The sequence below is a fragment of the Erithacus rubecula genome (assembly GCF_903797595.1).
Source record: "Erithacus rubecula genome assembly, chromosome: 1".
Classification (NCBI taxonomy): Eukaryota; Metazoa; Chordata; class Aves; order Passeriformes; family Muscicapidae; genus Erithacus; species Erithacus rubecula.
The window spans coordinates 46,307,836-46,327,964 of NC_136658.1; the positions used below are offsets into that span (position 1 = coordinate 46,307,836).

Below are 20,129 nucleotides of genomic sequence, written 5' to 3' on the forward strand. Positions count from 1 at the left end.
ACAGAGCTTTGCGTGCTCGATGACTGCAGGTCGCCGGCTTTCCACCGCTTCGCAGCCGAGAAGCGCCGCAGAGGCTTTGTGGCAGGTGTTTAACAGGCAGGAGTTACAGACTTCCTTCCATCTTAAAAGCAGGAGCTCCACGTATACAGCTGAATAACATAGGAGGCTGGCGATTGTGCTGGCTCAGCTGCTGCCTCACACGCAGCCGAGCTGCCCGTGTTGCAGAGCAGATGTTCCAAAGCAGGTGTCAGCAGACAGCTACGGTGGCAACCACCAAAGCCCTCCCAAAGCAGCCTTTCCACTCGAGAGTAAAGCCTCCAAGGAGCCATGGAGTAACCTTGTTAATCTGGCGCTTGATAATGCAAACATCTTCAAAAATCCCACTCCAAATTATATGTCACTCCCTGGCGCACCGCCAGGAATTCTCATCCAATTTCAGCGTATTAAGATTTTAATGGGGTTATTTTAGAGAAGCTTCTGCCGAACATTTGGCGCTACCAGTTCAATGTTTAATCACGCTTTCTTACAAGGAAATCGCAGTGGTGTTTAAATGTACGAATTACCTACAGCTCATACAGCCTTTTTGTTCTGTACAGTCAGTACCTGTCCTGCCGAGAGCACCTGCAGCAACCCCAGTAGGACGAGTCTCTTATAGAAGGGCTGGAACGCTCTGCAGTTCACCCGCTACCCATCCCAGGCGGCGGGACCCCGACACCCATCCCGCCTCCGCCCCACCGGCAGTATCAGCCTCCCGGGGGATTCTCGCTCCGGGCACGCCGGCCGCAGGAACCGCGCCTTTGCGAGAGGAGCGGGGGGCCCGGTGCTGCCGGTTCTGCGGGCCCCGCTCTCCCCGGCTCACCCGAGCCGCCCCCCACCCTGCGGCCAGCCAGACACGCGGGACAACGACCCAACACTGCCGGGGCAGAGCGGGGAGCGCTGCCGGGAGCCCGCCCAGCCCCGCCTGTGCGCGGGGTGCGGAGTTCGGAACGATGAAGGGAGAACGACCCGCACCGGCCCCGCGCCCACCGCGAGTGAGGCGTGAGAAGCTCCGGCTCCGCCCGCCCGGCCCCGCCCACCGCGCGTCACCGCGGCCGCAGCCAATGGGCAGGCGGATCTGCCTCGGGGGCGGTGCCAGAGAGGGGCGGGGCCAGGCGCTGGCCAATGGGCGGCGGGGATGTTCCCGGAGGCGCAGCCGCCGCGGCCCCACCCCCGCCGGCCGCTCCGGCTCGGGGCTCGCCGGGCGGGAGAGTTTCGCTCCCGGGTGGGAGATGCCGCGCGGGCTCCGTGTCCTCGCAGGTAACGCCGCGCGGGGGAACGGGGGTCTCGCCAGTGCCCCGTCTGCTGGCGGGACCGCCCGCGGGGGTGAGGGCCGGACGGGACGGGCCCCCCCTACGGCGGAGCCGCCGCCGCCGCCAGGACAAAAGGGGAGCGGCGAGCGGGGCAGGGCCACCGCCAAACTCCCGGCGGGGCTCGCCTGCCCCCCAGCCGCGACCCTTACCCGCAGCCGCCGCTGCCTTCCCGGGCGGGCTCTTTCCCCAGGACCACCCGCCGGTTGCCCGGGACCCCCCAAGTTTGCGGGGCTCCGTGGTTCGGCCGCCGCCGCGGCGGGAGGCACCGTGCGGGGCTGCCCGCGGTGCGCGGCGGGCGCTCTCCGGCTCGGCTCGGCTCGGCTCGGCTCGCTTTCCCTGCAGAGGGCGGCGGGCAGGCGCCCTGCTCCGCGCTGCCCCGGGCCGGGGCGTGTGCGGCGCTCCGGGAGGCGGCGGTGCCGCGGGGTGCCCGCGCTGCCCGGCAAAGGAGGAGCCCCATGCGCCGGACCGCGGGCAGCGGCAGGGCGCCGGATAAATAGAGCAAGCGTAATGGGAGAAACTTTCGGGGCGAAATGAATTTGGAGTAGGTAAAATATTTTAATTGCGTGGTGCGTGTCGATGATGTATCCGTGCTGTTGGGAGCGACGCCGTGCACTTCCCTCCGTCAATAGCCACGCTTGCTCTCTTTGTTTCCGTCAAACTACGAGCACAAGGGTGAACTACTCCGAGGAAAGGTTTTGCTCTTAAGGCAGCTGCTCTGCTCAGCCAGGGAGCTCGAGGCTCTCAGGTTGCACGGCTCCCGGTTACTGACTTTATCTGAATTTGGGAGCAGCCATATGGTCGCCAAGGCGAGGAGGGGCACTGGTGTGGCAGGGTGTGCTGCCTGTCCCTGCGCACGTGTGTGCAGGAATCGGGAATGAGCGGGCTCCGGAATGAAGTACTGCAAAAAGAGAAAGCCACAGAGCAATTGCTGTAACAGCTCTAATGGTCAGCTCTGTTCCAGAAGCCAAATGACTGGAGCTGTTTTCCTAGACCGTGCAAAGACACTAAATCCAATGTTTGCAGGCGTGCACTGGAGCTACTCTTTTTGATTTTCTATTTTTCCATATAAAGGTATTAAATGCAATATTTTCAGGAGTGCAACAGTTGATTTAATAAGCAAATAAAGAAGAAACTGAAGATGGGCTACTATAAGTGCCTATCATTCTTTGGGCTTACAAAATAAAAAAAAAGTCATATTCTGCCTGGCTTTTACTGCAGTTTTCCATTCATAACCTCCTTTGTTTGCTGTTTATACCAGCACTTGATAATAAGACCACTCACAGTAGTGTCTGAGCACCCGAGAAGCAGAGGCAGGGTAGTCCAGACAGAAGGCTGGCTCTGGAGCATCCAGAGAGACCTGTCTGAGTAAAGGTGGCTCATGGGTGCAAGCCTCCAGCCTTAGTGCCTCCACACTGATGTATCACTCATGTGTTCAAGGGAATTGCAATGTTGTAATCTTTTTCATCTGCCTCAACAACCTCATGAGCCCATGAATACAGCAGTGGAATTTCAGCTGCCCTTGAGGTGTGCAGAATGATCTCATGAACACTAGTCCCATCTCAGTTCTATGGATTTTGTTGTCTCATTGCTTAAATTGTTGAGATTTAGGGCCTAGTCCATTAACTGCTATCTCCATATGTCTATCTGATGTTTGTATGAATTCCTTTCATGGGGGAATGTGTAAGACTAGGTCCTTTAATTTGATTAACTGAAGGGAGTTGAGTTCTTTTGGCAATTGACAATGTTTGCTTTTCAAACGTGGATGTTTATCATTTTCTACAGAACTTTATAAATGCTTCACAGTCTCCCTGATGCATCTGTTTGTATTGGTTGAAAAGAGCAGTAAGAAACAGAAAAACAGTGATTTGCTCTAGGTTTTAGAATTTGTCTGTGCCAAAGTTTTACCTTAGCATCTAAGAGTTTCTTGTATTTATCTCTGTGCTCCAACCATGAGAAATTCTGCCTTTACTTCCTCATTTGAAGTACAAAATTATATTTAGGTATGTTCCAGCAACTATGAGAGGCACTGAGGGGAAAAAATGTAAGGTTATATGAAACTTCATCTCCTCTCCCAAGCCAACTTTCCTTTAAAATTCTTTTCTAGTGAATTAGAGCTGTAACCATTCACTTGTATTTTTTTCTTCCAGATTTTCAACCAACATAATGCTGAAGCTCCCAACTTGGAACAAGCTTTTCACAGAATGGCACAAATGGAACATAATCTGGACCATGACATACCATGGTTCCTCCTTCCATCATACTGGGCTAAAATGGTTGTGGCATTAATCTCCTTCCTCTGTTTTGCTAACAGCTATGATGGAGATTTTGTCTTTGATGATTCTGAAGCCATCATCAATAATAAGGTTTGTCTCCTTTTCCTCATACCCTTTAGCATAAATGGTCATAAGAAAATAAATGATGCAACAGTTGATCTAAATAGGCCCAAAAGTTTCAGCCTAGTAAAGAACTTCCTTTAGGTATAACTTTTTTTTTTAAAAACTTAATTTTTTCATTTTGTTGTATTAGGTGTTTTTTAAAGTTAGGCCTGGTTTAAGGGTATCCGTACATCAAGACTGCCAATAAGTCAAATTTTATGGTCATTCCTAAGTCAGGGAGAGTGTACAGTAAACTTTTCTGATACCCATGGATGTTTATAGGAGGTTTTGTTCATTGTCTTCTCAGGTTCAGGGAATAAGACCAGTGAACAAACTTAGTCTGGTTGCAGGTACATGAGACATTATTAAGCTATTGTAGGGTGCAGGAGGTCTTCAGGTATAGTTTATACCATTAAAATGTTACAGGAGCAAGCAAAACTCCCTTTTCCATCCTTCCCCCCTTAAAGTTCTCATGACTACAGTATTTTTTTGAGATAATGGTGGATTGTTCTTGTGTTCCATTTTAAAGCTTACCATACATGCAATGAACAGACCTTGAAATGCTTAGAAATTAACATGTGATTCACACAAACCTCTAGCTGAGATTCTTTTGACTTTGAGCAGTGGAGTGTCTTCCATTGCTGAGACACTTCACAGGATCACATGTAGCACTGATTGAGCCTGTGCCCATGGGTGGGTATCTGTGTTACAGCTTTTATGCTGTTCTGAAAGGTACTTGCTCAATGTTTAGAAAGGAAAGCACAGGATAAAAATAATCACATTCATCTGTTGGTTCTGTCTTCCTGAAGCCATGGGGTTACAAAGAGGATAATCTGGAGACTCATATTGCTAGAGCACGATTCACTTTTTTTTTCATTTTTTTTTCTCTATATCTTTCCTTGTACAAGATATAGAGGCAACTTATCACAGTGTGCCTTTTAGAATCATGCAGAATTGCTGTTTCCTTAGACAAATTTTTGTTATGCATGTGTAAGTCATGATACCTTCAGTTATAAATGTATGGGGGGAAAATACATCTGTCAGCATGGAAATAAATCTCAAAGCTTTCAAGAGAATACTGCAGACAAATTAAGAACTTATAGCATTGTTGCTTTGGGGTTGCTTTGTAAAGTAGTATTGTATTTTAGATTGCACAGCTCCTGGCAATGTTTCATTCTGCAAAGTTTTATTTGGGACCTGTTTATAATATTTTCATTTCCTGAAAAAATGAGCAAAAGACTGATGTTGAAACAAGGCAGGTTTTTTTGTTAATGTGCAATTTTCACATTTGTAATTTCTCTCCATTTCTTTCAGTCTCTACTCTAAAAGTGTTTCAATTTGTCTATGCAACCCCACAATCTGCACCAGGATTCTAGCTGTTGGCAATGCTGAGAAATTCAACCAAATGCTTAAATAAATTAATTTATGTGTAGTCTGTATGTTTGAAAAACTGGGAGGCTGATTCTATTTTTCACATCAAAATCCTCTACTGTTCCCTAGAAATTAAATAAGGATTTTGTGACAGTATCATTTTAACACAGGGGTCATATGGAAATATGGAAATTCAAAATCCACAACAAAAATGCAGAGACAATGAATTTACCAGTTTAATGGGGAGGGAGTTTATCTAGCAATGGCACAGTTTATTAAACAAAGCATAGCATATTTTATTCCTATTTAATATGAAAGATAGTAGTTGAAGTAATTTTATAGATTTACTGAGCACTGCTACTGTAGTATTTTCTTGGGTACCACACAGTGCCCTTTATGTTAATTTACTAGCTGCCATCATCCCAATCTTTTGTTTGCTTTATTGGTTTTTTAGCAAAAGATACACATTTAGTTGACCTCATGCCTATTGTACCATGAAACATTCAATTACTAGATTTTATTGCATTTAATAGCTGTTTTCCAGATGCTTTCTTATCATTTTAAGCAGCATTTTAACTGGTACACAGCAGTGGCTTTTGTCTTTTTTTCTTTACTGGGCAAGACAAACAGCTGGATAAAGCAGAGCTTCAGACACAATATGTCATTTCCATAAGCCTTTATATAGAAAAACTGACCTTTCTTCAAATCTTGAACTCTGCTGTCCGTAAGTTGCTGCTAATCAAATATTTAGAGATTATTTGATAGCTACTTTTGGTTTTTAGAGAGCAAATCACATGTAGCTTTTGAACAGCTGTGTCTCTTGGAGCAAACAGTTCCTATTTTAGAGTAAGTTCACTAAGTAGGAAAATTAATGTAAAACTTTCTCACATAACTCGGATACAAGGGCAAGATGCATGATTGAAGATTTTTAGGTCATATGGAAATGTAATCTAATCACTTAGTAATTCCATGCATTCAGCTTTTCCTGCATTCTTCCGATGGAAGACAAAAGAAGGCTGATTATAGCAGAACGGGAAATCAAGCCTTGTGCATTTCCCATCTCGAGTTATTGAAGACCATCTGTGACACGGAAGACATACTTTTCTTTTTCAGTACTAACTTTTATAAAAGTAGGTCTTTCATAGATCTTATGTACATAAGGAGTACTGCTGCTGGTTGGGAAAGCAGTCTGAGGGCCACACCACCCTCTGACAGCTGTCCCCTGCAGAGCACAAAGACTTCAGTAGATGTTGGTCTGCATCCCTGTCCCAGCCTGTCCCTGGGAAAGCTGGCTGAATTGATTTAGAGAGCTGCTGGTTGAGTGTGTTCCTGCTCTGAGAGTCAAATTGTGACCTTTAGGGTTTGTGCTTTCCAATGAGGAATGGAACAGGAATTTAGGTGCCTGAGGCTAAAATTATAGTCCTGGGAGAAGAAAGAAATTTCTAGCTATTACTTGGCAGTAGGAACATCTGTGAGAGCGTGAAGGAATTTTTCACCTTGGTAATTCTTAAGCACAAGTAGAATCCCCTGTGAGTCTTGATTTCTTAAGAATTTCCCTGAGAGTGCCTTAATTGACAGCTGCAGTCTAGGTTTTTTCAGACTGCACTTTTAGACCTGCTCTCTCTTCTAATCTATTGATTAATTACCTAATAGACAATACTTCAGTTCATTTGACTAATCCTGGACGAATTTGACCAAGTGATAGAAAAAAATCTTTTATTGAATTTTTTTTAATTTGTATTTTTGGATGGATGAAAGAATATGTTAAGAATATTCTTGTTAAGGAAAAAAAATGAGTTATTTTAAGTTCAGTTTAGCAGCACCTAGTCATCAGGGTACAGCAATTTGGCTGTAATTTGGGAGTATGTGCAAGCCAAAAGTACTAGCTAAGGGTGAGGTGGAAGGTACTAGAGAGCACAGGAGTGCTCAAGATGCCATGGAAGCTAGTGAGGTGCTAGCAGCATTGAAGAGGAACTGGAATTAATAAACCAAGGGAATTGCAATGTTGGAATCTTGTAAGTAGATGGAGTTGTAGGAATAATAAGACAGGGGCTCCAGGGTTTGTAAGACTTTTCATGGGGTTAGTAAGCCTGGTTGTCTACTTACTTGTGTTTGTAGTGTCTTGTTCACCTCCTTTGGTTCATTGGTCTCAATTATTTTCAGGACAGAAGGTGCAGTTTTGTTCTTAGGTTCCATCTCAAGTGTCTTTAACCTGCATGTACTTTGCCATGGCATAAATTGATATTTAATTGCACTAGGGAAGTAGAAGAAGGGCAAGTATATGTTAGTTTGAACTTGCAAGCTTGTCCTCATAGAAAACTGAGGCAGATGCTAGCAAGATCCTTATTTTTCCTGCCAAGTGTATGCTTCCCATTTAATAGCCTATATTATTCGGATTTTTCATTATCAGCATGACTTTGAGATAAAAGGGAAGAGCAAGCAAGCCTTTTTCTTTGCAATGTTTTTTATAGGCTCCTATTGCACCCCAAATTAAAATAATTCATTACCTTTCTGTCTTAATCTTTTAGAGCAGTAAATAGAGATGTTGATTCTGGATTTCATGTATTAAGAGCTAAAACAACCTCAATTATTTGAATAGTCCTGTGCAAAGCAAGGCTTCAAATGAGCTAATTGTTGTTTCCTACCTTTAGTCTCCTTGATTTCATGCTTTCACTAGTGGTTATGCTACTGCACTGGTAAAAAATTGCTATTTTGCAGCAGTTTGTAGTTGGCCTTCTTTGCAAGATAACCTACACCTAAAATCAAAGGCTTTTTGCAAAATTATAAGGTAAGGAGGTTATTTGCTTCACATCTTGGCAGATTATAAACTGATGTGAATATAGCTCTAAATTTCATGCTATACCTACTTACAGAATCCAGGGCCATGGCCTTTACAATGACAGGCATTCAAGACCTTCATTGCAAACTTAGGTACCGTGGATCAAATACCAGCAGTGAGCCAACAGAACTCCTGCTATGTCCATAGCAGCGTGTGCCTGTACTAGTTGGAGCTTGTTTGTGGTTTAGCTGCTTTGAACAAAGGAAAAAATTTAAGCATCTGGTAATTTGTTTTCTTTTAGGACCTCAGGGCAGAAACCCCACTTGGTGACCTGTGGTATCATGACTTCTGGGGTAGCAAACTCAGCAGCAATACCAGTCATAAATCATATCGACCACTAACTGTCCTAACTTTCAGGTGAGGCTTGTATTTTTTGCTTGAGGTCTGAATATTTTTTTAACCTATATTGACTCAATTGAGTTAAGGGGGGTGGCAACAGAAAAGGCAATAACAAAGTAGCTGGAGGGTAGTTGGATACCTTTCCAGAATACGATTTTTGAGTTCACTACATTAATCTCAAATGGTGTTTTAATTTTCCAATTATTTCTTTCCCAAAATATTCATTATTTTGAGATTCTGTAGTTATATTTTCAGAGATTTTGTTTTAATGGTCTTCTATACCTGATACTTGGTGCAGTGTGGTTTAGTATGTCACATCATCAAGGAACTGGGAGGTGTATGTTCCCTTCACTTAGCCATGCTGCCACTTAAACAGCTATTGTAGTTTTTGTTCTCTGCTTTCCTGCTGAGCTGTCAAATTGTTTATTTTATAAATAGCATCAAGGTATTTGCCTTTTCCACCAGCTCTCTGTATAGTCTTCCCATCTATTCACTCCAATATTCTAACTCAAGTTTCTGAGAATCTAGTGAAATATCTGCTTATATATAACTTGCTAGTTTTGTCAAATAACTAAAGGTTTAAGAGGATTACTTTTGTAGATGCTTAGCTCATGTTTCTTGCACAAAGATTTGAGCAAACAGTAGACCATGTAGAAATCTGGCACAGTAATGCAGAGAATATTTGAGGACTCAGTCTTTATTTATTTTCCCCTTGTGACTCAATGGTGTCAGTGGGGACTTGGTGCTTGTTCTGCATTGCCCATTCCTAGACAGGGACTAAGTAAGTGCAGAAGCAGTGTTCCCACTCTCAGTCCCCATATTCAAGCAAAATTTGACCCTTTAGGGTAATGTCAGTGTTTTAAGTACCTAGCACTGTGGGTTTCTCTGTCTATTGGGCTTTCTTCACATTTTCATCAAGAAAAATAAGCAACTGAATAGAACGTGTCAGAATCCTAAACCTATTAAAGCTTTCAGTGCATTACACAGAACATGCTTGCTTTTTTTCTTTTTTTTTTTTTCCTTGTCTCTTGTGGTATATTCCATCTCTAATAACATTCTGGTTTGTTTAAAGAGTGAACTGGGATACAGTCATTACTATATCTGAAAATATAGATGAGCCTGTGGAGATGGTCCATAAAATGCTATTTTCACAAGTAAGAAATGGGTTTCCTTAATTTCCCTAAGCTCCAACCTTTATGTGTATCATATTTATAATAGGTTAAGTTTTTAAATAGGTTTCATTTATGCCAAATGCAGATTGACCAAAAGAACTATGTAAAATCCCTTATTCAAACTAAGTTTCTGTGTACCTTACCTTTTGATAAAAGCATATGGATAATAGCACAATTCTTTCTTCTCAGCCATTTTACTGCAGAGCTCTTCTTTTAAATAGGGATTTAGACTGAATTTTCACTTCCACTTCTTTCTGATTCTAATATTTGTAAGAAACGTCTCTCTAACCTGTCTCACAAATCAGTTACCAAGATGTGCTGGCTACTTTCAGGGTGGATACTGATTGTAACCACATGCTAGGACCTCTTTCACAGTATGTCAGTGGAAATCATAGTCCCAGTGCACATTAGTTTCCTCACTGTGTAGGTTTAATTAACAAAATGTCATCTAGTGGCTACTCTTAAAGGCAGGGGTATACCTCAGTGGGCTGGGTTATTTATCCCAGGATACTCCTGTGTTGCAACACTGAAGTTACATTGTTGACCAAAAGCCTGCCCTAAGTGACTATAGGAATGATTAACACAATATATGTTTGGAAAGGATAGATACTGTGTCTATGTGCTATCCCTATGAGTACCTTGGTTTAAGGACTGGGATATTGTTTCTATCTTCTATTAATACCTTAATATTTTTGTTTCTATATAGAATGAATTACCTTTTTGCTGGAGGCTTCTACCCAGTTGGTTTCCATGTCATCAATATAATACTGCATTGTACTATCTCAGTGTTGATGGTTGATGTGTTCTCCATATTATTGGGTGGATTGCAATTCAGTAATAAAGGAAGACGGCTAAACCTGGCTCCAAAGTCCTCTCTTCTTGCTGCTTTGCTCTTTGCTGTGCATCCAGTGCACACTGAGTGTGTAAGTATTGAAAAATTACCTCCAGAGATTTTTATTTTAGAAGTTCTTGACTGTCTTTGCTAATTAATTCTGGCATAGCCTTATACTCTACAGATTGCTGTTATATATTCTTAACACTTCTCTTGGCACATGACTTAATAGAACAATCAAATATTATGGTTAGTATGTCCAAAGCTTGTAATTTCACTGAGCTGGACCTTATTAAGGAAGATAAATCATTCAAGTACAATAACTAAAGGAGGATAGCACAGAGTTTCCCTACCTGCTGGATTTCCCTAATTACTTTTCATTTCCATTTGCCTTGATAAAAAAAAGCAAAGAGTTTTAAAATCAGAGTGGGGGCACTCTATGAACTTTGTATGTGACTATTAGAATAATGCATCCAGGTTTGCATCCGTGCTGCTAAGACAACATTGGAAAAAAAATGAGAGTGCTCAGAAGAGCCATGAAAGTGATTAAAGGGCTGGAAATCATCCTGTTTCATGAGAGATCAAACTGGGTTTATACTTTTAATATTAAGGAGAAGATTAAAGGATTTTTTTTTAATCACAGTCTGTAATTATGTACACGGGGAGCACAAATTTAACAGTACTGGGCCCTTTAATAGTGCAGGCAAAAGCAAAGAAGTAAAGATGCAGAATAGAAGGATGGCACATGTGTAGCAATCAGTTAAAATATCTGACCAAAATCAAAGTCCTTGTGTGGGAATTCTGTGAAGAGAAGGTTCTTTAAAAAGGTTCTTAAAAACCTCTTTTGTGCTTGTAGTTGAGAAAATCTTATGGCCTTATGCCAGTGGGCTTGCTGAATGTCATCGCTGGTTTCTTGATCTTGTGATAATGAATAAATGAAATATAAAATTATCACAGTAAGAGGAAGTTTTTTGGGGTTTTTGTTTTAATTTGGAAGGTCTGAGCTACAGAAAAAGTATTAGCTTTAATTTTGATTTTGTCCTAGCAATGAGCAGTGAATCCTGCAGTGCACATTCTACATATGTGACACTGATTTTTCATGTATTCACAATATGCCATGGGCTTGGCTTCTTGCATTTGCTCTGCACATTATTGGTGGGGAAAAAGTTATTGAAAGCTGTGCTCTCAGCTGACTGGAGACCTTGCATCTGAGGACTAGAGATAGTGCAGAGTTATGCATTAGTAATTTGGCACCTTTTTTGGCAGTGTGGCTAAAACATCTTGACAATCATTCTCTGGTGTTCACTCGTCTGTGCAGTAACTTCTTTGTGAGAGTGCACTGTGTCAGAAGGGCCCTCCATATTCGTTCTCCAAAACCAGTTTTAGATGTCAGAGTAAAGTAAAACAAGTCTTCAGTGCTTTTGATGTTCTGACATGTAAAGAGAAATCTCACTTGAGTTTTAACTTTGTAGTAGACCTACTATTGACCTCTTTATCAATATCCATAAATTTATTCTTCATTCCATTTGACTCTCAAAATGTATTTAAATCAGCATGAGAATATTAATAAGCCCTTTGTCGTGTCAAATAAATTACAAGTGATGTGGTCTGCTTGCATATTTGAAGACTTGCAAATGTTTCAGGCAAACAGTGGAAGAAGTGGGGGAAAATGTACCATGCTTATATATCAGGTCTCTTCTAAAATCCAGGAATGAAAAAAGGCCTGTTATTATTTACATGATGGATAAATCTTGCTGCAGTGAAGAAGTCATTATGCTGCTGCATTTCTAGGATGAGTGTGAGTCTGGCAGCATCTCTTAAAAAGCTTTCCTTATGATTTTAAACCTGTGAGTTTTAAGTATCCGACAGCCTGGTTTTGAAATGAGATGACATATTTTGACATAGAATTGTGAAGAATCCGTCTGTTTGCTGCTTTGGGTTTTGGTTTATACAGCTAAACAAACTGTCATGTAAAACAGATATTGAAAGGTGCAATGCTTTCAGTACCTGTGTAAGGAAAACACTATAATTTTCCTACCTACAAGTAAATACTCTTGTGCTGTAGTTCTCTGCTCTAAAAAAGGCCTATTCTTTGTAACATTTCAGTGATGAAGTACTAAATGAATCGTGGACATAAGAATATATCTGATGCTGATTTAAAACTGGTTGATTTTCTTCCTTTGTTTGCCTTCTTACCAGAATCTATATGTCTTATCTTGCATTTTAGGTAACTTTTTGCTGTTGGAGTCATCTGAGGCCACATGTGCATTATTAGCCCCTTAATCTCTTTGCTGTAACAAGTGGACATTTATTTTCAAAATTGTGTCAGCTCACCTTAACTTTTATCTCATTAGGAAGAGCAGCTCCTGAGGCTCTGACACTTCATTATTTTTACCTTTCAAAGCACTCCACAGCTATTGAGTTAATTCTCATAATTCTTTTGTATGATAGATAGAAGAAGAAGCAGCAAAGAAGTTAGGTGCACAGCTGTAGATAAATCAAGAAGTTCTTCTGAACTGAATTTAGGAGTCAAACAGTTTCTTCTTTTACAGTGTTCAAGTGAAGCTGTGGGTAAAAGTGAGAGTGTCTGCAGTGGAATCAGTCATACACTCTCATGCCTCTACACTTCTCTTTCTCTGATGTTATTTAGAAATAGTTGCTCCATCATGTTACCCTGACACAAAAAATGCCCTTTTCTTTTTTACTTTATTCTTTCTGTTCCACACACAAAACGGGACAACTGGTATGCTATACAAGAACTGAAGTTTCTGCTTTTGTCCCCGAAATACAATCACAAAAAGTGAATTTAGAAAGAAAACCTGTAGCTGTTCTGCCCTACTTCTGTACATCTCCTGAAAGCACGGAACTCAGCACTCCAGGAAGCAGAAAGAGACTGAAAAATAAGGGGAATTTCCATGATCCTTGCTCTGAGTGTATGTTCTAGTGAGATTCCATCATCAGGGCCATTACAGTCCCCTACCAGCTCCATGTCATGATTTTCACAAAAAATTGATGGTGTTATCCTGACACTTTGTGTAATTGAGAATTGAAGATCCAAAATTGTCTTGCTCTGTCTCAGCAAGTTATTGTAAATACAGTTTAGGGGCTTGACCCAAAGCTGACAGATAGCCCTGAGACTGCACTTGATTTAAGGATTTGGCAGAGATCTCAAGTAGAGAGGTCCCAGGATGTACTCATTTTCTTTTGCATTAGTACAACTTATGTTTTAAGATGCAGCTGGAGTAGCTCTAATGCAGTTAATGCAACACAGAAGAGTGCCAAAGGGGGATTATTTTTTTTCTTTTTTTTTTTTTTTTTCTCTCCCTGAATCTGCAAGCTGGAAGCTATTTGTCCATTCTGAGTGTTCAGATTGCAATTTGAAGGCTGGCTTGTCTTCTGAAAGTGAACAGTTTTGATTTGTGTTTCAGCAGAGCTGCCAATTTAATTGTGGTTCAGGATATTTGGCTTCCAAGCCATGTAATGGCTTCAAATGGAAAGAGAGTAGATTTAGATTAGATATTAGGAGGAAATCCTTTACTGTGAGGGGGGTGAGGCACTGGCACAGGCTGCCCAGAAAAGTTGCAGATGCCCCATCCCTGGAACTGTTCATGTTGGGTGGAGCTCTGAGAAACTTGGTGTAGTGAAATGTAGGGGAGTTGGAAGTTGGAAGTATTTAAAGTCTCTTCCAACCCAAACTGGTTTATATTTCCATGTTTCCCAAGTGTTTTGCTGAAATGCAATTTGATCCAGAAAACATAGAATTGTGTAGAGTATAAATTTTATTCAGTGAAGTCCTCCTTCATTTCTTACAAAAAATTCCATAAACTAAAATTTTCATGAAGCAAAACCAAACTCTTTATGTAGTTGATACTAATAAATACCCAATAAAAAAATAGGATGCGTCTTAAAAACTGGATATAACTAATCTGGTAAACCAAGTTTAAAAAAAAATAATTGTACGGGTATATTCTATTATATATTTCACTTTGTGTGTGTTCCTTTACTTCAGGTTTTCTAAGAATAAAAATCTCATGATTTAAAACTTCTTTATTTTATTTTTTTAAGGTTGCTGGGATTGTTGGCAGAGCAGACCTACTGTGTGCCCTGTTCTTCTTGTTGTCATTCCTTGGCTACTGTAAAGCATTTAGAGAAAGTAAGCCTTCTGTTTGTCCCTTTAATTTCCTATTGTGTATATGTTCAGCATTCGTACATTTCAGTGAAGTATAGCAAAATTTTAAATGTCAGATTGATTTGTTTACCCTCATAAAATATATTTTTTTTAAAAACTTGCTTTAGCAAGTATTTATTGTTAGAAATTCTGAAAAGGCTGCTGTTCCTAATTTTTGTAAAACACTGAATTTAAGAAAAGTCCACTTTATTGACAGGCTTATTTGCTGCATGTTTTATTGTGTAGAAGTGTAATGAAGTATTTTAATAAGTATTTTAGAAAAAAATTGAAACCTACAAATGTACATGCTTAAATATTTTATTACTCTTTATGCCATTATGTTGGGGTGTCTTAAACAGGAGTCAACTTTTCAGAACATTACTTGTATTTTAATGAATTGCAAAGAATTACTGCTATGACTAAGCCTTCTAAATTCCTGCAATATGCAAGTGCTGGCATATAATGCTGAATATAGTGTTACTCATAGAGTTTTTATAAGACAGCTATGTTTAACATGAACAATTCCTTGGTAGGTGTTTTTTCAAGTGAGCTTTTGGATCTCTGGTATTATTTGATCTGAATACAGGTTGGCAGTTCAAATGCAGTTGTGGAGAAATGATTTTGGGGGCTCTGTTAAATAAGCACACAAGAAGACACATGTTCATGACAAGCTATGCAGGACATGCAGTTTGGTATCTGAATGTGTTCTACCACATAAAGTAAGGGACTCATTTGGTGAACCCACAAGGGGCTGTGTTGTGAAGAGCTTGTCTGTTGTTTAGTAGGCATGGCCTGTAATGATTAACCAGAGCTGGCAGGGTGTTCCAGAGGCACCTGAGCTGAGCTGGGGATCTGGCATGGTTAAGGTATCACAGAGACCTCAGTTTGGCTGAGGGGAGTGAGTGAGTTCACAGAGAGCTGTGAGGTGCTGTGAGCAGCTCCTGCTGGTCCAGTTTAGATTATTTGGAACTATTGTGCATATTTCTATTGCTGATATAAAAAGTTTATATTGCCATTTCAAACGTTACTTAGGATGATTCCTATTTACTTTGGATATATTTTTCTTCCATTTGAGTAGGTTTAATTTCTTTCAACTGAACGAATGATTTCTTGATGAAAAATTGCTTTGGGTTCTTGCTTGTTTGTTTATACTTTTTTCACCTGTTTTATTGGATATGAATGTGTTATGATGTTTCTTATATTAGAGGGTAGAGTAAGATAGATAAAATATTGCATTATCTGTTGTCCAATGTCTTGGGTAGACAGGTAGACTTATATGGCAGGGGTAATAATCTTTGCTTTTCTAGTTTGCTCTAGAACTCAAGAGCCAAATTCTTAGGATGACCACTGGAGACAATTATATAGGACCCTCTAATTATTTTGTTATAGAGGACATCTTGGGAATGGTTAAGGATGTATATTCTGATTAAAGATGCTCTTCAGCTTGTGAAGGCCAGTTTAATAGCTTTGAGAAATCAGTGTCAATGTAATAATATTCTTGGACTGAAATTTGTTTCATTGATGTCGAAGAAGGAAAATGTTCAAAGATAAGATACTAAGCAGCCCTTACTGATTTTTATTCAGCATTACATCATAATAGGGGAGCAGATGTGTCTTTTAAGCAATTTTGCCAAGGAGAATTACATTCTGTCAGCATTGTCTTTCAGGTCAATGTTTACTGTCACCTTCACTGCCTGCTTTTCCCTCAGTAACTTGTTGAAGAAGTTTAGACTGTTCTGTTCACAAGAATTTGTATCCAAGTTACATGCTTGAGTCTTTCACCTTGATTGCTGCAAAGGCACACTACTGACTCACCAGCCAGGAGCTTATCAGCCAGGCACTCCAGACCTTTTGATGCAGAGTTGCTGCCCAGGCCTTAATTGTTGCACAGTGTTGTTTTTGATTTTCATGAGACCCGTTCTTCCAGCTTGTCATAGCCCTTCCAAACAACAGTCCTGTTCACCATTGTATCCATCTGTCCTCTGTGTGAATCCCATCAAAGACCATAAGCAGTTTTATAATTTTTAAATAATTTTATATATATTTAATAATGTATTTATATTTATATTTATAATATATTTAATATAGTTATGTTTATGTAATATAGGTTTTTAATATTTTTTTTCCTTTGTGGAGGGGAGGTTGGTCCAACCTGCAGCTGTTTGAATATGAGTGCTTGTATAGGAAAGTCCCCATGACTGAAGGTTTTCAAGATGCATTTGGACAGGGTTCTAGGTGATCTCATCTGGGCTTCCTTTCCTGCAAGGATTGGATTTAGTGATCTCTGGAGGCCCCTTCCAAACTGAGCTGTTCCTGTGATTCTTTGTATCAAAGGTTTTAGGAAAAGGCCACCAAATATGGGGAAGTCACCGTGGTAGAATATGACTCGTCCATGGGTTTGCAAATAAATAAAAAGTTTTACCCTTGCTATGAATTTCCTTCTTTTGTGAACAGATCTTCTAGGTAGTCTCAAATAATAGCTTAAATAAGGAGTAAAGAACTTTTATCTGACTTTAGCTGAGTTTGATTCTGAATAGATTGAGGGAGTCAGTCCCAAATGTAAGCTGCTCTCTCTTTGTATATAAGAACATGCATTTTAAAAATATGCACATATAAATTTAAAAAGCAGACTTAGTCAATGTCTCCTAAGCATCAAAGAAAAAATACTTCTTCTCTTAGAATGTTGTTCTGATGTCAAATCCTCAAGATCCAGAATGTCTGTGATAGTGCCCATGCCATGTAGCTAGTTCTAGTGCAAGAGCTGTTATTGCATAATTTTCTAGGTCAGGCCAAGAAGGTAATTTATCTTTGTGAAATAGTCTTTCTTTATGAGAAAGAGAGAAAACAACCAAAAACCCCTCTATATCAGGTTTATGTTCCTAATCAAATAGAGATGCTTTATGGTGATCCTGCACAAAAGTGGATTGTACCAGTTTGTTCTAACATCCTTTTTCCTTTTATCCTGCTGGACTTCTTGTATATTAAAGGCATGGCCCTAAACTGTAGGTGAACTGCATGTGTCTTTGTTACTGGATTTGGCTATAATATTTATATAGAGCTTAGCTCACCAAATTTTTACAGAGAGTAGGAGAAGAATTATCAAAGGTTGATTTTTTTGTTTGTTTGTTTAATTGTTACTAATAGATGTAGTGTGACTCTTTTGGAGCACTTAAAAGAGGGTACAACTCTTAAGACCATCAAGATTTGTACACTGCATTTGTATTATTTTTTGAGTATGGTTATCAAAACACGTTTGATGCCAATTTGATTTTATTTCATGAACTTTAAGTGAGCATCAAAGTAAAACAAACATTGTCAAGCCTGATATGATGCTACTGATATGGTCAGTAACATATATTGTTTGGCTACCAGCAGCATCCCAATGCTGTTATCAGACAGATTGTCTAACTTTTTAATAAAGAACCTAACTTTGACAATTCTTGCAGCAAGGCAGTGTGAAATTTGTATATGATTGAATTAAAAAAATCTGTTTATTTTTCAGTAGTTTAGACACAGTTAATGAATTGTCATTCTTTAAAGAAAATAGGTCAAAAATATGTGAGAGACTGGTTAGTGCTTATTTTCACTTGAGAAAATGAATATAAAGATTTATAATATTTTTGCATGGGAGTAGGAACTCATAAAATGTCTGAGGAGGATTTGGAATTGCTATGGGGAAAGCATATGTAATAGTGAGAGGAGTCAGGAAATCAGAAAAATATCAGTGTCAGGCTGGAAAACTTCCAAAGGGAAAGAGTGGTTTTTGCAAAGCTCAAGATATACTGCAGCTTGTTTACCTGATTTATTTCTGGTTTCAGTGGATTTTTGGGTAGACAGTTCCTTTTAGCCAGAATCTGAAGTTTTTTTTTTTTGTTTTGTTTTTTTTTGTAAGTACAGTCATTTAATTATGTGGGCTATAATTATGTCTTACTGAAGTTCTACAATTCTGTTACTTTTTCCCAGTATACCATTTTTGAAGTTAGCATCTTTGAAAGGATAACATTTATAATTGCAAGGAACTAATCTGTTGTTCTCATTCTGTCCTGCTGTTTTAAACACAACTGTGGGGACAAATCCACTGCATAGGCTTTGGAGACAGCAAGAGCTGACAACTGTTTAGGTATGTTCTGAAGGGAATTGTGGGTTATTAACTTTGTTGAATTTTAATGCAGCTTCTCTGGGAATTCATAAGGCAATTTAAAACTGCTGCAGTGTTCATTTTTGCCTTGCTTTGTCTTCAGTTTTGACAGTGATCCAGTTGCATGTATTTGCCATCTGCATTGGCAATCTCTGAGTAATGTAAAATGAGGAGTTCATGACTTGGTCCATGTGAAAAATATTGGTGTAGATATTAAATATGGGACCAACTCTTTGCTCATATGCTGACATCTAAAAATTACTGTGTTCTGGTTGTGTGTTTCTGTTTTGTTTTATTCTGTGTAGATGTCAATTAATCATCTACCAGTTCATTGCTAATTTAATAAAGCATGCAAAGTAGCTATGAGTTTTGTGAAAATTTGAGGTTTATATTAGGGAAGTTATCCTGCAGATTGGAAACATCTGTGTGAAAGAGATCATTGTTAAGACATGGGGAATTTGGTAGCTATTGTGCAGTTGGTCTAGAGGTGTTTACTGTTGTTGTGTGTGGGCCCTGATTTTTCAACTGTGTGCCCTACTGTTCATATTGAAACACATTGGGAGGAAATAGCTATAAGTGAAAAGCCTAACAATTTTAGTTGGCTGAAGAATGACCTTTTTTTCTGCTAGAATTCATGCTAACTTTCACTCCTCCAAGATGATGTAATTCAGGGGATAGAGGCTTCCTTCAGTGTTTTAGTTTGAGATGGCTGGATATGTTTAGGAATGGCATTTCTTGCTGTAATATCATTATTAAGTGACACACTGAGCTGAGCTGCAGTAGTATCTACATTTGGAGAGACACAAGGAGATCTTGGGCTTAATTTAAAATTCTAAAAGTGGATTCTTATGTGATCTTTTAAGACTAACTAATTCTTCCCCCTTTGCTAAGCAATTAATGAGCAGGGAAATCTTAGAGCTTGGTTAGAAGAATATCTGTAGCAATTTAGTTGGACACCATCCCCACAGACAAGGCACATTAATGGGATATATGAACGTTTGTGATCTATTTCAGTTAAAAATTAAAACTTCCTGCAGGAGCTCAACATAACTTACTTTGCTTCAACCTTCAGAGGAGTAGGTGCTTCCACAGAAGCAGTGGCTGAGTTTCACGTGAAGATGGTGACTCCTTAAACTGCTCCAAGCTGTCACCTGGCTGCCTCTTAAGTTGCTCACCTGGGTTTGAAGAAGGAAATGCTGAATGCCTATATGTCTGAATTGGTAATAATTGCTTTGGATTTTGTTAGTTTGGCTTTACGATAAAACTAAGCTTGGTAGTTTAAATGTAGCATTGTCTTCATATCCTTCACTTCTAAGGAGTTTGTTTTCATTGTCTTGAGGATTTAGGACACCAGAAAATGAGGTCTCTTGAAATAGGATTAGTGTTTAAGTGCTCTGTCAATGTGTTGCTTGTAAATTTAGGATCAGTCAATTCCACACTACAAAACACTTTGTGTATGCATCCTTGCCCTAGAAATGCTTATAGTCAAGTCTAGCAGTCTAAATGGAGGAGCTTTCATGGTTTGTTTATGGTTTACATAGGTATT

General features: G+C 39.9%; 1 protein-coding gene across 4 annotated transcripts in view; it reads left to right on the forward strand.

The window, feature by feature from the left end:
- The first annotated feature begins 1,176 nt into the window (after window positions 1-1,176).
- Window positions 1,177-20,129, forward strand: part of TMTC4 (transmembrane O-mannosyltransferase targeting cadherins 4) — a 54,862-nt gene continuing 35,909 nt past the window's right edge. For 2 of the 4 annotated variants that reach the window (XM_079323591.1, XM_079323592.1), the window contains exons 1-5: window positions 1,177-1,296; window positions 3,497-3,712; window positions 8,176-8,291; window positions 10,152-10,368; window positions 14,343-14,430. In XM_079323591.1, coding sequence (XP_079179717.1) covers window positions 3,551-3,712; window positions 8,176-8,291; window positions 10,152-10,368; window positions 14,343-14,430 — 583 coding nt within the window. In that variant the 5' untranslated portion in view covers window positions 1,177-1,296; window positions 3,497-3,550. The remainder of the gene's footprint in view (window positions 1,297-3,496; window positions 3,713-8,175; window positions 8,292-10,151; window positions 10,369-14,342; window positions 14,431-20,129) is intronic. The other 2 variants (XM_079323594.1, XM_079323593.1) reach the window with 2 other exon arrangements.